Source organism: Colobus angolensis, unplaced genomic scaffold, assembly GCF_000951035.1.
Source record: "Colobus angolensis palliatus isolate OR3802 unplaced genomic scaffold, Cang.pa_1.0 Scaffold341, whole genome shotgun sequence".
In the NCBI taxonomy this organism is placed as follows: domain Eukaryota; kingdom Metazoa; phylum Chordata; class Mammalia; order Primates; family Cercopithecidae; genus Colobus; species Colobus angolensis.
In genome coordinates, this window is record NW_012116722.1 from 3,105,898 (window position 1) to 3,123,771 (window position 17,874).

The following is a 17,874-nucleotide window of genomic DNA, read 5'->3' on the forward strand; positions in this document are numbered from 1 at the left end:
GCCTGTAACTTCTAGCTCCCCACAATATATAAAACCAAGCTATAACTCTACCAGCTTGGGCAACTGTTCTGAGGACCTCTTGAGGTTGTGTTCCAAGCCATAGTCATTCACATTTGGCTCAGAATAAACTTCTTCAAATATTTTAATTTTTTTCCATCAACAGTACTAAAGCTCAGATGAGATGTAGTAAGAGCCTGAATGAAGGTAACATTATAATTATTGATATTTGCTGGCACCATACCGTATACTAATATCAACAGAAAATCTCAAATGTTTATTGTCTTAAACTCATAAAAATACTGTTGATGAAAAGAGTCAAACTCTGTAAAATATTTGAAGAGATATATTCTGAGCCAAATATGAAGACCATGGCCTGTGACGCAGCTCCAGGAGATCCTGAAACATGTGCCCAAGGCAGTAGGGCTACAGCTTGCTCAGTTTTATAAATTTTGTGGAGACATCAGACATCAATCAATACATGTAAGATGTACATTGGTTTGGTCTGGAAAGGTAGGACAAATCGAAGTGGGGACTCCCAGGTCATAGGAAGATTCAAAAGATTTCCTGATTGGCAATTTTGAAAGAGTTTATCTATAGACTTGGAAGCAATAGAAGAGAGTGTCTGAGTTAAAATAAGGGGTTGTGGAAACCATGGTTCTTATTACACAGATGAAGCCTCCATGTCGCAGGCTTTAGAGAGAATAGATTGTAAATGTTTCTCATCAGACTTAAAAAGGTGCCAGACACTTTAGTTAATTCTATCCTAAATCAGGAAAATAACTGGAAGGGGAAGAATGAGGAATACAGAAGATAGATTTTCCCCACAAGAGACAGCTTTTCAGGGCCATTTCAAAATATATCAAAGAAATGTACTTTGGGGTGTGGGGAAAAGAAAGAGAGATCAGCCTGTTACTGTGTCTATATAGAAAGAAGTAGACATAAGAGACTCCATTTTGTTCTGTATTTGAGATGCTGTTAATCTGTGACCCTACCCCCAACCTTGTCCTTGCAAGAGACATGTGCTGTGGTGACTCAAGGTTTAAAGGATTTTGGGCTGTGCAGTGTGTGGTTTGTTAAACAAGTGCCTGAAGGCAGCTTGCTGGTTGCACAATGTTGCTCTTTATGCACTAAAAAGGTTTATGGAGATGCTTACATATGCATATCAAGGCACAGCACTTTTCCTTAAACTTATTCATGTCACAGAGAAGTTTATTCATATGTCTTACTGCTGACTTTCTCCCTATAATGATCCTATTATCCTGCCACTTCCTTTTCTTTAAGATGGTAAAGATAATTATCAATAAATACTAAGGGAACTCAGAGACCGGTGCCGTCGTGGGTCCTCTGTATGCTGAGCGCTGGTCTCCTGGGCCCACTTTTTCTTTCTCTATACTTTGTCTCTGTGTCTCATTTCTTTTCTCAAGTCTCTCATTCCACCTAACGAGAAATGCCCACAGGTGTGGAGGGGCAGGCCACCCCTTCACCTGGTGCCCAACGTGGGAGCTTTTCTTTAAGGTGAAGGTACGCTGGAGTATGGTCATTGAGGACAAGTCGACGAGAGACTCCGGAGTATGTCTACAGTCAGCCGTGTGGTAAACTTGTGTGCTCGGAAGAACCTAGTGTAACAATGGGGCAAACTAAAAGTAAATATGCCTCTTATCACAGCTTTATTAAAATTCTCTTAAAAAGAAGGGGAGTTAAAGTCTCTACCAAAAATCTAATTACGCTATTTCAAACAATAGAACAGTTTTGCCCATGGTTTCCAGAACAGGGAACTTTAGATCTAAAAGACTGGGAAAGAATTGGCAAAGGATTAAAACAAGCAAGTAGGGAAGGTAAAATCATCCCACTTACAGTATGGAATGATTGGGTCATTATTAAAGTAGCTTTAGAACCGTTTTAAACAGAAGAAGATAGCGTTCCAGTTTCTGATGTCCCTAAAAGCTGTGCAGTAGATTGTGAAAAAGAGGCAGGGATAGAATCCCAGAAAGGAATGGAAAGTTCACACTGTAAATGTGTAGCAGAGCCAGTAATGGCTCGGTCAACGCAAAATGTTGATGATAATCAATTACAGGAGGTGATATATCCTGAAACTTTAAAATTAGAAGAAAAAGGTCCAGAATTAGCAGAGCCATCAGAGTCTAAACCACAATGGCCAACTCCTCTTACAGCAGCTCAGATGCCTGTAACTTTATAACCTCAAATGCAGGTTAAACAAGTACAAACTCCAAAAGAAGATCAAATAGAAAAAGATAGAGTCTCTGTCATGGCAACGCCAATCCAAATACAGTGTCCACAATATCAGCCAGTAGAAAGTAAGACCCAGCCACCAGTAGCCTATCAATACTGGCCGCCAGCCGAACTTTAGTATCGACTGCCCCCAGAAAATCCGTATGGACAGACAGGAACATTTCCAGCGCCACAGGGCAGGGTGCCATATCCTCAGCCGCCCACCATGAGACTTAATCCTACAGCACCGCCTAGTACACAGGGTAGTGCATTACATAAAATTATTGATGAGGCAAGAAAACAAGGAGATATTGAGGTGTGGCAATTCCCAGTAATATTAGAATCAAGACCACCTGGAGAAGGGGCCCAAGAGGGAAAGCCTCCTGTAGCTGAAGCCAGATATGAATCCTTTTCTATAAAAATGCTAAAAGAAGTGAAAGAGGGAGTAAAACACTATGGACCCAACTCTCCTTACATGAGAACATTATTAGATTCCATTGCTCATGGACATAGACTCATTCCTTATGATTGGGAGATTCTGGCAAAATCATCACTCTCACCCTCTCAATTTTTACAATTTAAGACTTGGTGGATTGATGGGGCACAAGTGCAGGTCCGAAGAAATAGGACTGCCAATCCTCCAATTAACATAGATGCAGATCAACTATTAGGAATAGGTCAAAATTGGAGCACTGCTAGCCAACAAGTAATAACGCCAAATGAGGCCATTGAGCAAATTAGGGCTATCTGCCTTAGGGCCTGGGAGAAAATCCAAGACCCAGAAACCACCTGCCCCTCCTTTAATACAATAAGACAAGACTCTAAAGAGCCCTACCCTGATTTTGTAGCAAGACTTCAAGATGCTGCTCAAAAGTCAATTACCGATGAGAATACCTGTAAGGTCATAGTGGAGTTGATGGCATATGAAAATGCCAATCCTGATTGTTAACCAGCCATTAAGCCATTAAAAGGAAGGGTTCCGGCAGGATCAGATGTAATCTCAGAGTACGTTAAAGCCTGCGATGAAATTGGAGGAGCTATGCATAAAGCTATGCTTATGGCTCAAGCAATCACAGGAGTTGCTTTAGGAGGACAAGTTAGAACATCTGGGGGAAAATGTTATAATTGTGGTCAAATTGGTCATCTAAAAAAAAATTGCCTAGTCTCAAACAAACAAAATGTAACTACTCAAGCTACTACCACAACAGATAAAGAGCCACCTGGCCTATGTCCAAGCTGTAAAAAGGGAGAACACTGGGGTAATCAATGTCGTTCTAAATTTGATAAAAATGGGCAACCACTGTCGGGAAATGAGAGGAGGGGCCAGCCTCAGGCCCCGCAACAAACTGGGGCATTCCCAATTCAGCCTTTTGTTCCTCAGGGTTTTCAGGAACAACAACCCCCACTGTCACAAGCATCTCAGGGAATAAGCCAGTTATCACAATATGGCAATTATCCCCCACCACAAGTGGCAGTGCAGCAGTAGATTTATGTACTATATAAGCAGTCTCTCTGCTTCCAGGGCAGCCTCCATGAAAAATCCCCACAGGGGTATACGGCCCATTGCCTGAGGGGTCTGTAGGACTAATCTTAGGAAGATGAAGTTTAAATCTAAAGGGAGTTCAAATTCATACTGGTGTGGTTGATTCAGACTATAAAGGCGAAATTCACTTGGTTATTACTTCCTCAATTCCTTGGAGTGCCAGTCCAGGAGACAGGATTGCTCAATTATTACTCCTACCTTATATTAAAGTTGGAAACAGTGAGATAAAAAGAACAGGAGGGTTTGGAAGCACTGATCCAGCAGGAAAGGCTGCATATTGGGCAAGTCAGGTCTCTGAGAGCAGACCTGTGTGTAAGGCCATTATTCAAGGAAAACAGTTTGAAGGGTTGGTAGATACTGGAGCAGATGTCTCTGTCATTTCTTTAAATCAGTGGCCAAAAAATTGGCCTAAACAAAAGGCTGTTACAAGACTTGTTGGCATAGGCACAGCTTCAGAAGTGTATCAAAGTACAATGATTTTACATTGTTTAGGGCCAGATAATCAAGATAGTACTGTTCAGCCAATGATTACTTCAATTCCTGTTCATCTATGGGGTCGAGATTTGTTACAACAATGGGGTGCGGAAATCATTATGCCTACTCCATTATACAGCCCCACGAGTCAAAAAATCATGACTAAGATGGGATATATACCAGGAAAGGGATTAGGAAAAAATGAAAATAGCATTAAAGTCCCAATTAACACTGAGAAAAATCAAGAAAGAAAAGGAATAGGGAATCCTTTTCAGGGGCGGCCACTGTAGAGCCGCCTAAACCCATTCCATTGACTTGGAAAACAGAAAAACTGGTATGGGTAAATCAGTGGCCGCTACCGAAACAAAAACTGGAGGCTTTACATTTATTAGCAAAGGAACAATTAGAAAAGGGACACACTGAGTCTTCATTCTCGCCCTGGAATTCTCCTGTATTTGTAATTCAGAAAAAATCAGGCAAATGGTGTATGTTAATGGACTTAAGAGCTGTAAATGCCGTAATTCAACCCATGGGGCCTCTCCAACCTGGATTGCGCTCTCCGGCCATGATCCCAAAAGACTGGCCTTTAATTATAATTGATCTAAAGGATTGCTTTTTTACCATTCCTCTGGCAGAGCAAGATTGTGAAAAATTTGCCTTTACTATACCAGCCATAAATAATAAAGAACCAGCCACCAGGTTTCAGTGGAAAGTACTACCTCAGGGAATGCTCAATAGTCCAACTATTTGTCAAACTTTCGTAGGTCGTCCTTCAAAAAGTTAGAGACAAATTTTCAGATTGTTATATCATTCACTCATTGATGATATTTTATGTGCTGCAGAAACAAGAGACAAATTAATTGACTGTTACACATTTCTGCAAGCAGAGGTTGCCAATGCAGGACTAACAATAGCATCTGATAAGATCCAAACCTCTACTCCTTTTCATTATTTAGGGATGCAGATAGAAAATAGAAAAATTAAGCCACAAAAAATAGAAATAATAAAAGACATATTAAAAACATTAAATGACTTTCAGAAATTGTTAGGCGATATTAATTGGATTCGGCCAACTCTAGGCATTCCTACTTATGCCATGTCAAATTTGTTCTCTATCCTAAGAGGAGACCCAGACTTAAATAGTAGAAGAATATTAACCCCAGAGGCAACAAAAGAAATTAAATTAGTGGAAGAAAAATTTCAGTCAGTGCAAATAAGTAAAATAGATCCCTTAGCCCCACTCCAACTTTTGATTTTTGCTACTGCACATTCTCCAACAGGCATCATTGTTCAAAATACTGATCTTGTGGAGTGGTCATTCCTTCCTCACAGTACAATGAAGACTTTTACACTGTACTTGGATCAAATAGCTACATTAATTGGTCAGGCAAGATTACGAATAATAAAATTGTGTGGTAATGACCCAGACAAAATAGTTGTTCCTTTAACCAAGGAACAAGTTAGACAAGCCTTTATCAATTCTGGTGCATGGCAGATTGGTCTTGCTGATTTTGTGGGAATTATTGATAATCATTACCCAAAAACAAAAATCTTCCAGTTTTAAAAATTGACTACTTGGATTTTACCTAAAATTACCAGACATGAACCTTTAGAAAATGCTCTGACAGTATTTACTGATGGTTCCAGTAATGGAAAAGCGGCTTACACAGGGCCAAAAGAGCGAGTAATCAAAACTCAGTATCAATTGGCTCAAAGGGCAGAGCTGGTTGCAGTCATTACAGTGTTAAAAAATTTTAATCAACCTGCTAATATTGTATCAGATTCTGCATATGTAGTACAGGCTACAAGGGATGTTGAGACAGCTCTAATTAAATATAGCATGGATGAACAGTTAAACCAGCCGTTCAATTTATTACAACAAACTGTAAGAAAAAGGAATTTCCCATTTTATATTACTCATATTCAAGCACACACTAATTTACCAGGACCTTTAAATAAAGCAAATGAACAAGCTGACTTACTGGTATCCTCTGCATTCACAAAAGCACAAGAACTTCATGCTTTGACTCATGTAAATGCAGCAGGGTTAAAAAACAAATATAATGTCACATGGAAACAGGCAAAAGATATTGTACAACATTGCACCCAGTGTCAAGTACCACACCTGCCCACTCAAGAGGCAGGAGTTAATCCCAGAGGTCTGTGTCCTAATGCATTATGGCAAATGGATGTTACACATGTACCTTCATTTGGAAAATTATCATATGTTCATGTAACAGTTGATACTTATTCACATTTCATATGGGCAACCTGCCAGACAGGAGAAAGTACTTCCCATGTTAAAAAACATTTATTATCTTGATTTGCTGTAATGGGAGTTCCAGAAAAAATTAAAACTGACAATGGACTAGGTTACTGTAGTAAAGCTTTCCAAAAATTCTTAAATCAGTGGAAAATTACACATACAACAGGAATTCCTTATAATTCCCAAGGACAGGCCATAGTTGAAAGAACTAATAGAACACTCAAAACTCAGTTAGTTAAACAAAAAGAAGGGGGAGACAGTAAGGAGTGTACCACTCCTCAGGTGCAGCTTAATCTAGCACTCTATACTTTAAATTTTTTAAACATTTATAGAAATCAGACTACTACTTCTACAGAACAACATCTTACTGGTAAAAAGAACAGTCCACATGAAGGAAAACTGATTTGGTGGAAAGACAACAAAAATAAGACATGGGAAATAGGGAAGGTGATAACCTGGGGAAGAGGTTTTGCTTGTGTTTCACCAGGAGAAAATCAGCTTCCTGTTTGGATACCCACTAGACATTTGAAGTTCTACAATGAACCCATCGGAGATGCAAAGAAAAGTGCCTCCACGGAGAAGGAAACACTGCAATTGAGCACCATTGACTCGCAAGATGAACTAAATGGTGATATCAGAAGAACAGATGAAGTCACCAAGCACCAAGAAGGTGGAGCTGCCAACCTGGGCACAGTTAAAGAAGCTGACACCGTTAGCTGGAAAAAGCCTAACTAGCACAAAGGTGACACAAACCCCAGAAAAAATGCTGCTTGCAGCTTTAATGATTGTATCAACGGTGGGAAGTCTCCCCATATACCTACTGGGCCTATGTGCCTTTCCCACCCTTAATTCGGGCAGTCACATGGATGGATAATCCTATTGAAGTATGTATTAATAATAGCGTGTGGGTACCTGGTCCCACAGATGATCGTTGCCCTGCCAAACCGGAGGAAGAAGGAATGATGATAAATATTTCCACTGGGTATCGTTATCCTCCTATTTGCCTAGGGAGAGCACCAGGATGTTTACAGCCTGCTGTCCAAAATTGGTTGGTAGAAGCACCTACTGTCAGTCCCATCAGTAGATTTACTTATCACATGGTAAGCGGAATGTCACTCAAACCACAGGTAAACTATTTACAAGACTTTTCTTATCAAAGATCATTAAAATTTAGGCCAAAAGGGAAACCTTGCCCCAAGGAGATTCCCAAAGAATCAAAAGATTTAGTTTGGGAAGAATGTGTGGCTAATAGTGCGGTGATGTTATGAAACAATACATTCAGAACTGTTATAGATTGGGCACCTCGAGGTCAATTCTACCACAATTGCACAGGACAAACTCAATTCTGTCCCAGTGCACAAGTGAGTCCAACTGTTGATAGTGACTTAACAGAAAGTTTAGATGAACATAAGCACAAAAAATTACAGTCTTTCTACCCTTGGATATGGGGAGAAAAGGGAATCTCTACTCCAAGACCAAAAATAATAAGTCCTGTTTTTGGTCCTGAACATCCAGAATTATGGAGGCTTACTGTGGCTTCATACTGCCTTAGAATTTGGTCTGGAAACCAAATGATAGAAACAAGAGATTGTAAGCCACTTTATTCTATCAATCTAAATTCCAGTCTAACAGTTCCTTTACAAAGTTGTGTAAAGCCCCCTTATATGTTAGTCATAGGAAATATAGTTATTAAACCAGACTCCCAAACTATAACTTGTGAAAATTGCAGATTGTTTACTTGCATTAATTTGACTTGATTGGCAGCACCGTATTCTGCTAGTGAGAGCAAGAGAAGGCGTGTGGATCCCTGTGTCCATGGACCGACCATAGGAGGCCTCGCCACCCATCCATATTTTGACCGAAGTATTAAAAGGTGTTTTAAATAGATCCAAAAGATTCATTTTTACTTTAATTGCAGTGATTATGGGATTAATTGCAATCACAGCTACAGCTTCTGCGGCAGGAGTTGCATTGCACTCTTCTGTTCAGACAGTAAACTTTGTTGACAATTGGCAAAAGAATTCCACAAGGTTGTGGAATTCACAATCTGGTATCGATCAAAAATTGGCAAATCAAACTAATGATCTTAGACAAACTATCATTTGGATGAGAGATAGACTCATGAGCTTAGAACATCGTTTCCAGTTACAGTGTGACTGGAATACGTCAGATTTTTGTATTACACCCCAAGTTTATAATGAGTCTGAACATCACTAGGACATGGTTAGATGCCATCTATAGGGAAGAGAAGATAATCTCACTTTAGACATTTCTAAATTAAAAGAACAAATTTTTGAAGCCTCTCAAAGTCACTTAAATATTATGCCTGGAGCTGAGGCGTTAGATCAAGTGGCAAAAAATCTTTATGGATTAAACCCCACGACTTGGATTGAGTCTATTAGAAACTCTACTGCAGTAAATTTTGGAATTATGTGTCTCTGTTTAATCGGCTTGTTTTTAGTGTGCTGGACCAAACAATCCCGCTTCAAAATCGAGAGAACAAACAAGCCTTCATCGCCATGGCACATTTATATAAAAGGAAAGGGAAAAAGTATGTTGCGGGAAGTCAGGGACCTTAAATGGAGGGACCGGCTAAAGCCACGGCAGAAAAACATAAAATGTGAAGATTTCATGGACATTTATTAGTTCTCCCAAATTAATACTTTTATAATTTCCTATGTCTGTCTTTAATCTCTTAATCCCATCATCTTCTTTGTAAGCGGAGGAGGATATATGTCACCTCAGGACCCTGTGATGATTGCATTAACTGCACAAATTGTTTGTAGAGCATGTGTGTTTGAACAATATGAAATCTGGGCATCTTGAAAAAAGAACAGGATAACAGCCATGTTCAGGGAACAAGGGAGGTAACCTTGAACTGGCCGCCGGTGAGCCGGATGGAACAGAGCCATATTTCTGCTCTTTTTACATGCAAATAGGAGAAATATCACTGAATTCTTTTTCTCAGCAAGGAATATCCCTGCAAAAGAGAATGCGCTCTGAGGGTAGGCCTATAAACGACCCCCTTGGAGGCGTGCCGCCTTTTACAGTTGAAGCCGAAGGGACGAAATAAGCCCCTGTCTCCTGTAGCACTCCCAGGCTTATTAGGATGAAGAAATTCCCACCTAATAAATTTTGGTCAGACAGGTTGTCTGCTCTCAAACCCTGTTTCCTGGTAAGATGTTATCAATGACAATGCATGCCCGAAATTTCATTAGCAATTTTAATTTTAATTTTAACGCCATCCTGTGATCTCATCCTGCCTCCACTTGCTTTGTGATATTTTATTACTTTGTGAAGTGTGTGATCTCTGTGTTGGTACCAGCAACTGAGGCAATTGCAGGAGTTGCTGATGGCCTCGCAAATCTTAACCCTGTCACTTCGGTTAAGACCATCTGAAGTACTACTACTGTAAATTTCATATTAATCCTTGTGTGCCTGTTCTGTCTGCTGTTAGTCAGCAGGTATACCCAAGAGTTCCAAAGAGACAGCGACCATCGAGAATGAGCCATGATGACAATGGTGGTTTTGTTGAAAAGAAAAGGGGGAAATGTGGGGAAAAGAAAGAGAGATCAGCCTGTTACTGTGTCTATATAGAAAGAAGTAGACATAAGAGACTCCATTTTGTTCTGTATTTGAGATGCTGTTAATCTGTGAACCTACGCCCAACCTTGTCCTTGCAGGAGACATGTGCTCTGGTGACTCAAGGTTTAAAGGATTTGGGGCTGTGCAGGGTGTGTTTTGTTAAACAAGTGCCTGAAGGCAGCTTGCTGGTTGCACAATGTTGCTCTTTATGCACTAAAAAGGTTTATGGAGATGCTTACATATGCATATCAAGGCACAGCACTTTTCCTTAAACTTATTCATGTCACAGAGAAGTTTATTCATATGTCTTACTGCTGACTTTCTCCCTATAATGATCCTATTATCCTGCCACTTCCTTTTCTTTAAGATGGTAAAGATAATTATCAATAAATACTAAGGGAACTCAGAGACCGGTGCCAGCGTGGGTCCTCTGTATGCTGAGCGCCGGTCCCCTGGGCCCACTTTTTCTTTCTCTATACTTTGTCTCTGTGTCTCATTTCTTTTCTCAAGTCTCTCGTTCCACCTAACGAGAAACGCCCACAGGTGTGGAGGGGCAGGCCACCCCTTCATTGGGGTAAAATACTTCTATTTCTTTCAGGGCCCGCTTTGTTGTCATGTTGATACCTAATTGCTACAAACAGTCCGTTTTGTCAATTTTAAAGTTTCTGCTTTAATGTTAATGCTGATCAACTGTGCTTGAACTCCAAAGGGACAGAAGTATAATGAGGCATGTCCAACCACCCATTCCCATCATGGCCTAAACTAGTATTTCAGATTTACTTTAGGATGCCCTTGGCCGAGAGGAAGGATCTTTCAATTAGCTGGGGGTTAGAATTTTAATTCTGGTTTACAATACTATCATGTATTGGCCTTGGAAAAGTTTCCCTAACACAGAGTTTTGTTTTCTAATATCAAGGCAACAAAGCCTAGGTCTTTTAGCCACATCTAATACTGTTGTAATCTGGGAAGTGGTGGCCACATTGTCCAATGTCCTATAGATCAATAAACTCTTAATATCCAGTTCAGAAGCCAGAAAGGCTCCCATGACTTTGTAATTAATTTCAGCAAATTATAATAAAACAGAAGGAATTGTCAGATTCAGGTTAGGGAAATGAAGTTGGAGTCTATTCTGAGACATTCTGGCTATGGACCATGGGCAAGTGACTTAATCACTGAACCTCCTCCCCTACTCCAAGTGGTGGACTGCAGGTAAATATTTAACAACTGGCTCTCCAAGAAAAAAAGCCATGATTTATAGCTTTGCCAATTTCTAGAGTTTTAATACTCCCATCACGGCCAGTTTCAAGCCAGCAATGTGATGTCAACAAGTTCACTGAATTCCTAAAATTTAACAATTGATTCTCAATAAGCCAGCATGAGCCAGCTCTAGCACACCACTGCTTCCAAGGCTCAGCTTCCACATCTGAAAAATGGGAATCACACCACCTCCATATGGCCGTTTTCACGACTGAGATAATGTAAGTGAAAATACCTAATACAGGGTTGTTAGCATACATGGGGCTTTTGAGAAATGTTTGTTTAGTATTTACTGAGCACCTACTATGTAGCAGACATTTCCAGGAACTGAAGATTCATCAGAGAACAAAACAAGAGGTCTGCTCAGCTAGGATTGATGTTCTAAATGGGAGAGACAACCAGAAAGAAAAAAGAGAAGGAGAGAGAGAGACAGATGATAGAGAAAAAAATAGCCAGTCAGTTACTCTGGCAGTGATAAGCACTAGAAAGAAAAATCAAACCCAATAAGGATGAGGAGAAAAAGCAGTGGTATGGTAGGTAGGGTATGTCAGGTATGGTAGCCAAGAAAGACCTCACCGGTGAGAGACCTCTGATGAGAAATCCGAGTGGAATAAAGGCATGACTATGGGATTATATGGGGAAGGGTGTCCCAGGCAGGGTAAGAGCTCATGCCAAACCCTGGGGCAGGTATGGTGGGCTGGGCCTACTCCAGAGACAGAAGGAGGCCAGTGGGGTGGGAGAACCTGAGTGAGAAGACACAGGTGGAAAGTGCAATGGGAAGGGAAGAAAAGAGCGAAGGTGAGGTGGGGGAAGTCTCAAGCCCTAGCCATGTCTTAGGTGCCTTTAAACATCTGGAGACATAGTGGGCAGGGGCCAGTGACAGACAGGGCTGCACTCCTGTCCCTCTGCCTTCCCTACGCAGAGGAGGATCTGCCAACTGTGCTCCAATGGCCTCACTCCTTCATGTTTTCAACTACTCAAATGTTTGCTCAAATGACAAATATTGACTCCAATGGCTTCCACGGGCAGGCAGCAGTCTTAGCTCTAGAGACAGAAACTGTGAGCAAAACTTGAGCTCTTGCTTTTCATGGACCTACCTGGCCATAGAAGAAGACAGAATACATCAAAACATAAATAAATGCATTGGCTGCGAAGACAATCAAACAAGGTGGGCTGACAGAGTCCCCCTCTTAGATATAAAAATCATCTTGGGCCAGGATCCTCCTGTCGCCTTATATTTCAATGCCTAGTTCTAGCACAGTACTAACTGGTGCTCTGAGTAGCATTGCTCTAAACAATTGACGAACAGTAACCAAAGTAGGCTGGCAACTGCCCCAAGAGATCAAGAGAGCCCCCATTTTTCTCCTGGCATGAACTGGCATGAACTTTTTCAAACCACAAGGTTGAGGAAATGCCAACCCTTTATATAACTAAGAAATCTCTAAGACATGCAGCTTTTTGTTTGCTTGGTTTGTTTCTCTTTTTGTTTTTTTAAATGTGGTTCTTAGGACACCTGTCACAAAATCATCTGGGATTTTTATTAAATAAAACACAAATATCTGGGCCCTGCATCAGACCCACTGAATCAGGATAAATGGAGAAGGAGCCCAGGCAACTGTATTTTCAATGACCTCCTAAGGAATGTGGATGCTACATTGCTGATGCTTGAGATCCACTGCTCTAATGCAAACGCGCAATCCACAAGGCTTCTTTTCATTTCAGTTGTAATTGTCTCCACAAAGCATTCTTAAGAAAGCTCTTCTGTAAACTTCCTTTGCAGAAACTGCAGCACCAGTCACAAGCTGACTGTTCAGAGAAATGCATGGGGAGACAGGGCCCGCGTGATGGGAGCAGCCCATCAACTGACCCATTCATTCGAAAAACTCCACATGTAGAGACACTGGATGGCTTTAGTGGAAGTGCCTCATTGTCTGGGGAGCTGAAGGAGAGACTTTCTGGAATATTCCCTACCTGTGAAGAGGGCATGGTAGTGGAGGCCCTTCTCCTTGTCCTGATGGGAGCAGACATCAAATAAGTAGGCTTTGATGGGCCCATCAATGAAGTCAGCAGCAAAATCAAAGAGAATCACACCTATCATGGTGATACTTATGGCCCAAACCAGCTTCTTTCTTGGGTTAGCAATCAAAGCTAAAAGAAAAATAAACATTGGTCTCCTAAATCCTGTTTTAGAACCATCTGTGTTTTGTAATTTCCACCTAAACTTCTTGCCATAAAATCATCTTCCTTGCTTTTATTTTGCTTTTTTTCCCAAATAAAAATACCTTCATTTTTTTAAGGTTTTAAAAATTATGCAACGAAAGTCCAGAAAACACAAATATATGGAGACAGAAAGTAAATTAGTACTTGCCTAGGGCTGGTGCATAGGAGAAAAGCTGACGTGACTGTTGATGGCAATGGGTTTCTTTTTGGGGTGATGAAAATGTTCTAGAATTAGAGAGTGGTAATGGTTGCACAACCTTGTGAATATACTAAAAGGCACTGCATTGTACCCTTTTAATTAGTGAAATTTCTGGTGTATAAAATATCTCTTTAAATAAAAAAGCATGCATGCTTATCGCAAACAATTCCAATTATATAAAAAAAGCTGAGGGAGATGCTTCCAATCCCAGCCCCACTGAAGGTCAGGCTTTGAGGCCTCCTTTTACTCACTTCTGCACATACAGACACAGGTGTACAATGGTAGTCAAACGCAGTGCTTCTCAAAGTTTGGCATATTGAACTATCACTTGTACGTCTTGTTAAAATACAAATTGCTGGCCCCATCCCCAAGACTCTGATTCAATTGGTGGGCCTGAAGTGGGCCTGAGAAACTGCATCTCTAACACCCCTGCTGATACTGAGGGGCAGGTCAGAGGCCACATCTTTGAACAGCACTGACACAGTAACCAACTTTCTTCGTGTAATTTCAGCTCCTCACAATTTTTAATAGCTGGATTTTCATTCTATGGATACCCTGTAATTCATTTACCCAATCTCCTATAAAAGATACGTTGTTGTTTCTCTTGTTTCAGGTTGTTTTTTAAACTTAAGAATAGCATAGATTATCTACACGTTTTAAAAATTACAGTATAAAATTAAATGAACAATAAGCCTACCCGCCGCTTCTCACCTCCAGTCCTTTAGTAATCCTCCTTACAGTCAACAATGCTTGCCAGCTTTTTGTTCATTCTCCCGGAAATAGCCTACATTTGTACATTTACGCTTTCTTTGAAGTATGTACAAATGACAATTGATTATCCTGCCTCATAATCATCTATTCTGCTAGTTTGAGAGTTAATGGTCTAAAAATGTGTGCTATTTTTAGCGATCCTTTTTGCAATGCAACTTTATTGTACTACCATCAACTACTGATTAATTGGTAGCTGATTAATGGCTAGAAAAAATGCCTACCCTCAGGTTTGATTTTGTCCGGAATTTGCAATGCCAGAAAGGTCCTTTTGAGCTGATGGGCTTATGCCCTCTGCCTATTAAAACACTCTACATAAAACTATGAACAGAATTAACTCATTTGGATACACAGGTGATTTATTGTAAATATTTATGGAGCTATTTGGCAGCTGGTCAATTTGATGAGTATTAAATAGAGCATAATGGGCTCAAAAAGTAACTCAATTGATAAATATGTAAAAATATTCAATTTGATAAAATAGATACAGATTTAATAAAATAGATACAAATTTAATCCTATTTTAAAATCTTCACAACAATAAAAGATATTTATTTTGATATTTCTAGAAGTAGAGGCTCCCCAGCCACAGACTCTGGGCCAAATTTGTCAAAGGGGAAGTTCATCGTAACCTAGGAGAGACCAACTGTAACAAATTTCTAGGAAAGGTCAAACAAATTAACACTCTCCTCCTGCAGAGGTACACACCAGGACACATATCCCTGCCTGCCCACCTTGTGCAGCCGACTTACCTGCTACAACAGTGTCCCCATTGAGGTACAGAGCCATGCCCACGAGCATCATGACTCCCAGGGTGAGGATGTAGGGTCTCCGGCGGCCCCACCTGGACCGGCAGTGGTCGCTGGCCGATCCGACCACGGGCTGCAGCAGGAATCCCAGGATGGGGCTGAGGAACCACACAATGCTGTACAGACTATTGGGCAGACCCACGCTGAGCAGGACTGGGGTCACATACGCTGCCTCCACCGCGTAGCAGAACTCTCGTCCGAACATGGCCATGCTGTGCATAATGAGTCTGCTGGTGGGTCTTTTAGGTGGCTCCACAGAGTCAAAGGGGCCATGATCAGCGAGGGATTTATAGATGTGGCCACCAGCCTGCCCACTGTTGCCACCCATGGCCACTGGGAGAGGAACCTTCCTGTGAGCCCACCACCTCCTGTGTGGTGCTAGGGTCTGTGCTTCAAACTGGGTTTGCGGAGCCTGGCCGAGCAACCAACAGAGACGGTCAGGGTGGGGGAGGGGCTCAAATTCTTTCCTGCCTCTAAGATCACAAGTTATGATGAGAGGGAGGGGGTGGTGCTGGAAAGCATGACAGAGATTAGCAGCTGTGAATGAGCCCTCTGGCTCCTTAAGACGTTGGAATATTTTTCTAAAGGGATCCTCCTTTGTACTGTTGCCTCTCTTTCTCTCTCTCTCTCTCTCTCTCTCACACACACACACACACAATTACACGTGATCATACACGGCTTCTCTCCCTCTCTCTCTCACACACGTTATTATACGTGATGACACACATGGTTATCTCAGACGGTATTACACATAATCACAAACACGGTTTCTCTCACACATGTTATTGCACACGGTCACACACATGAGTTCTTTCAGACGCTATTACACACGATCACACACATGGCCTCTCTCACACACACATGCTATTACTCACGATCACACACATGGCTTCTCTCTCACACACATGCTATTACACATGATCACACATGGCTTCTCTCTCACACACATGGTATTACACATGATCACACACATGGCCTCTCTCACACACATGCTATTACACATGATCACACACATGGCCTCTCTCACACAGTTATTACACATGATCACACTCATGGCTTCTCTCTTACACACGTTATTACACATGATCACACACATGGCCTCTCTCACACACGTTATTACACATGATCACAGACATGGCTTCTCTCTCACACACATGCTATTACACATGATCACACATGACTTCTCATACACGTTATTACACATGATTACACACATGGCTTCTCACACACATGCTATTACACATGATCACACATGGCTTCTCACACACATGCTATTACACATGATCATGCATGGCTTCTCACACACATGCTATTACACATGATCACATGGCTTCTCTCACACATTACACATGATCACACACATGACTTCTCTCTCACATGCATGCTATTACACATGATCACATACAGCTTCTCTCACAAACACATGCTATTACACGTGATCACATACAGCTTCTCTCACAAACACATGCTATTACACATGATCACACACATGACTTTTCTCACACACACGTCATTACACATGATCAAATGGCTTCTCGCTCTTGTACACACGTTATTATACATGATCACACACGGCTTCTCTCTCACACACACTATTACACATGATCACACATGGGACTTCTCTCACATTATTACACATGATTGGACACATGGCTTCTGTCTCACACACATGCTATTACACATTATCACACACAGCTTCTCTCTCACACTCATGCTATTACACATGATCAAACACACAGCTTCTCTCTCTTACACCCGTGTTATTACACATCACACAAGGCTTCTCACATTCACGTTTTTTTACATGATCACACACATGGTTTCTCTCATGAACACACAATTACACATCACACATGGCTTCTCTCACACACATGCTATTTTACATGATTACACATGGCTTCTCTCACACATGTTATTACACATGATTACACACATGGCTCCTCTCACACACACATGCTATTACACATGATCACACACATGGCTGTGAGGTAATAAAGCCTTATTACATAGAGGTTATGTCAAAATGTAAATAAATTGATATCTTTTTATAAACTTCTTTTTATAAATATAGACATTCTATTTTTTCCTGACTACAAGTTTTCTACACACATAGCTCAGGAGTGAAATAACTAGATTTAAAATGGTGGCAGGTCACACCCTTCTTCAAATCATTAGCTGTGTCAGATCACCCTGATATTTCTCCTCATTGTACTTAATACATTCTACAATGAGATAATTCTGAGTTTACTCCATATCCTGTGTTTGTCTTTGATTTCCTCAAGAGCAGAGAACAGGTCTGTTTTGTTCATTAGGTCATCCCCAGCAAGTATCAAGATACCTGGCACCTAGTAGGTCCTCAATAAATATTTTCTAAAGGAATTACTGAGTGAATAAAACATACACACTACATTTTGTGCTGCCTGTCTGCTCAGATCTACTTCCTTTGGTGCTCTTTATCTTATGGGGCTACATTTCCAGGGTTCCCTTGTTTTCTGGCTTCTAGGTAGATTTGGCTAATAGGAGG

General features: G+C 40.9%; 1 protein-coding gene across 2 annotated transcripts in view; it reads right to left on the reverse strand.

Moving 5' to 3' along the window:
* SLC45A2 (solute carrier family 45, member 2) overlaps positions 1–15,813 on the reverse strand; it is a 48,596-nt gene extending 32,783 nt beyond the window's left edge. For both annotated transcript variants that reach the window (XM_011952575.1, XM_011952576.1), the window contains exons 1-2: positions 15,294–15,813; positions 13,326–13,502 (exon numbers count right to left, since the gene is read on the reverse strand). In XM_011952575.1, the coding sequence (XP_011807965.1) occupies positions 13,326–13,502; positions 15,294–15,678 (562 nt within the window). In that variant the 5' untranslated portion in view covers positions 15,679–15,813. The remainder of the gene's footprint in view (positions 1–13,325; positions 13,503–15,293) is intronic.
* Between the last annotated feature and the right edge of the window lie 2,061 nt (positions 15,814–17,874).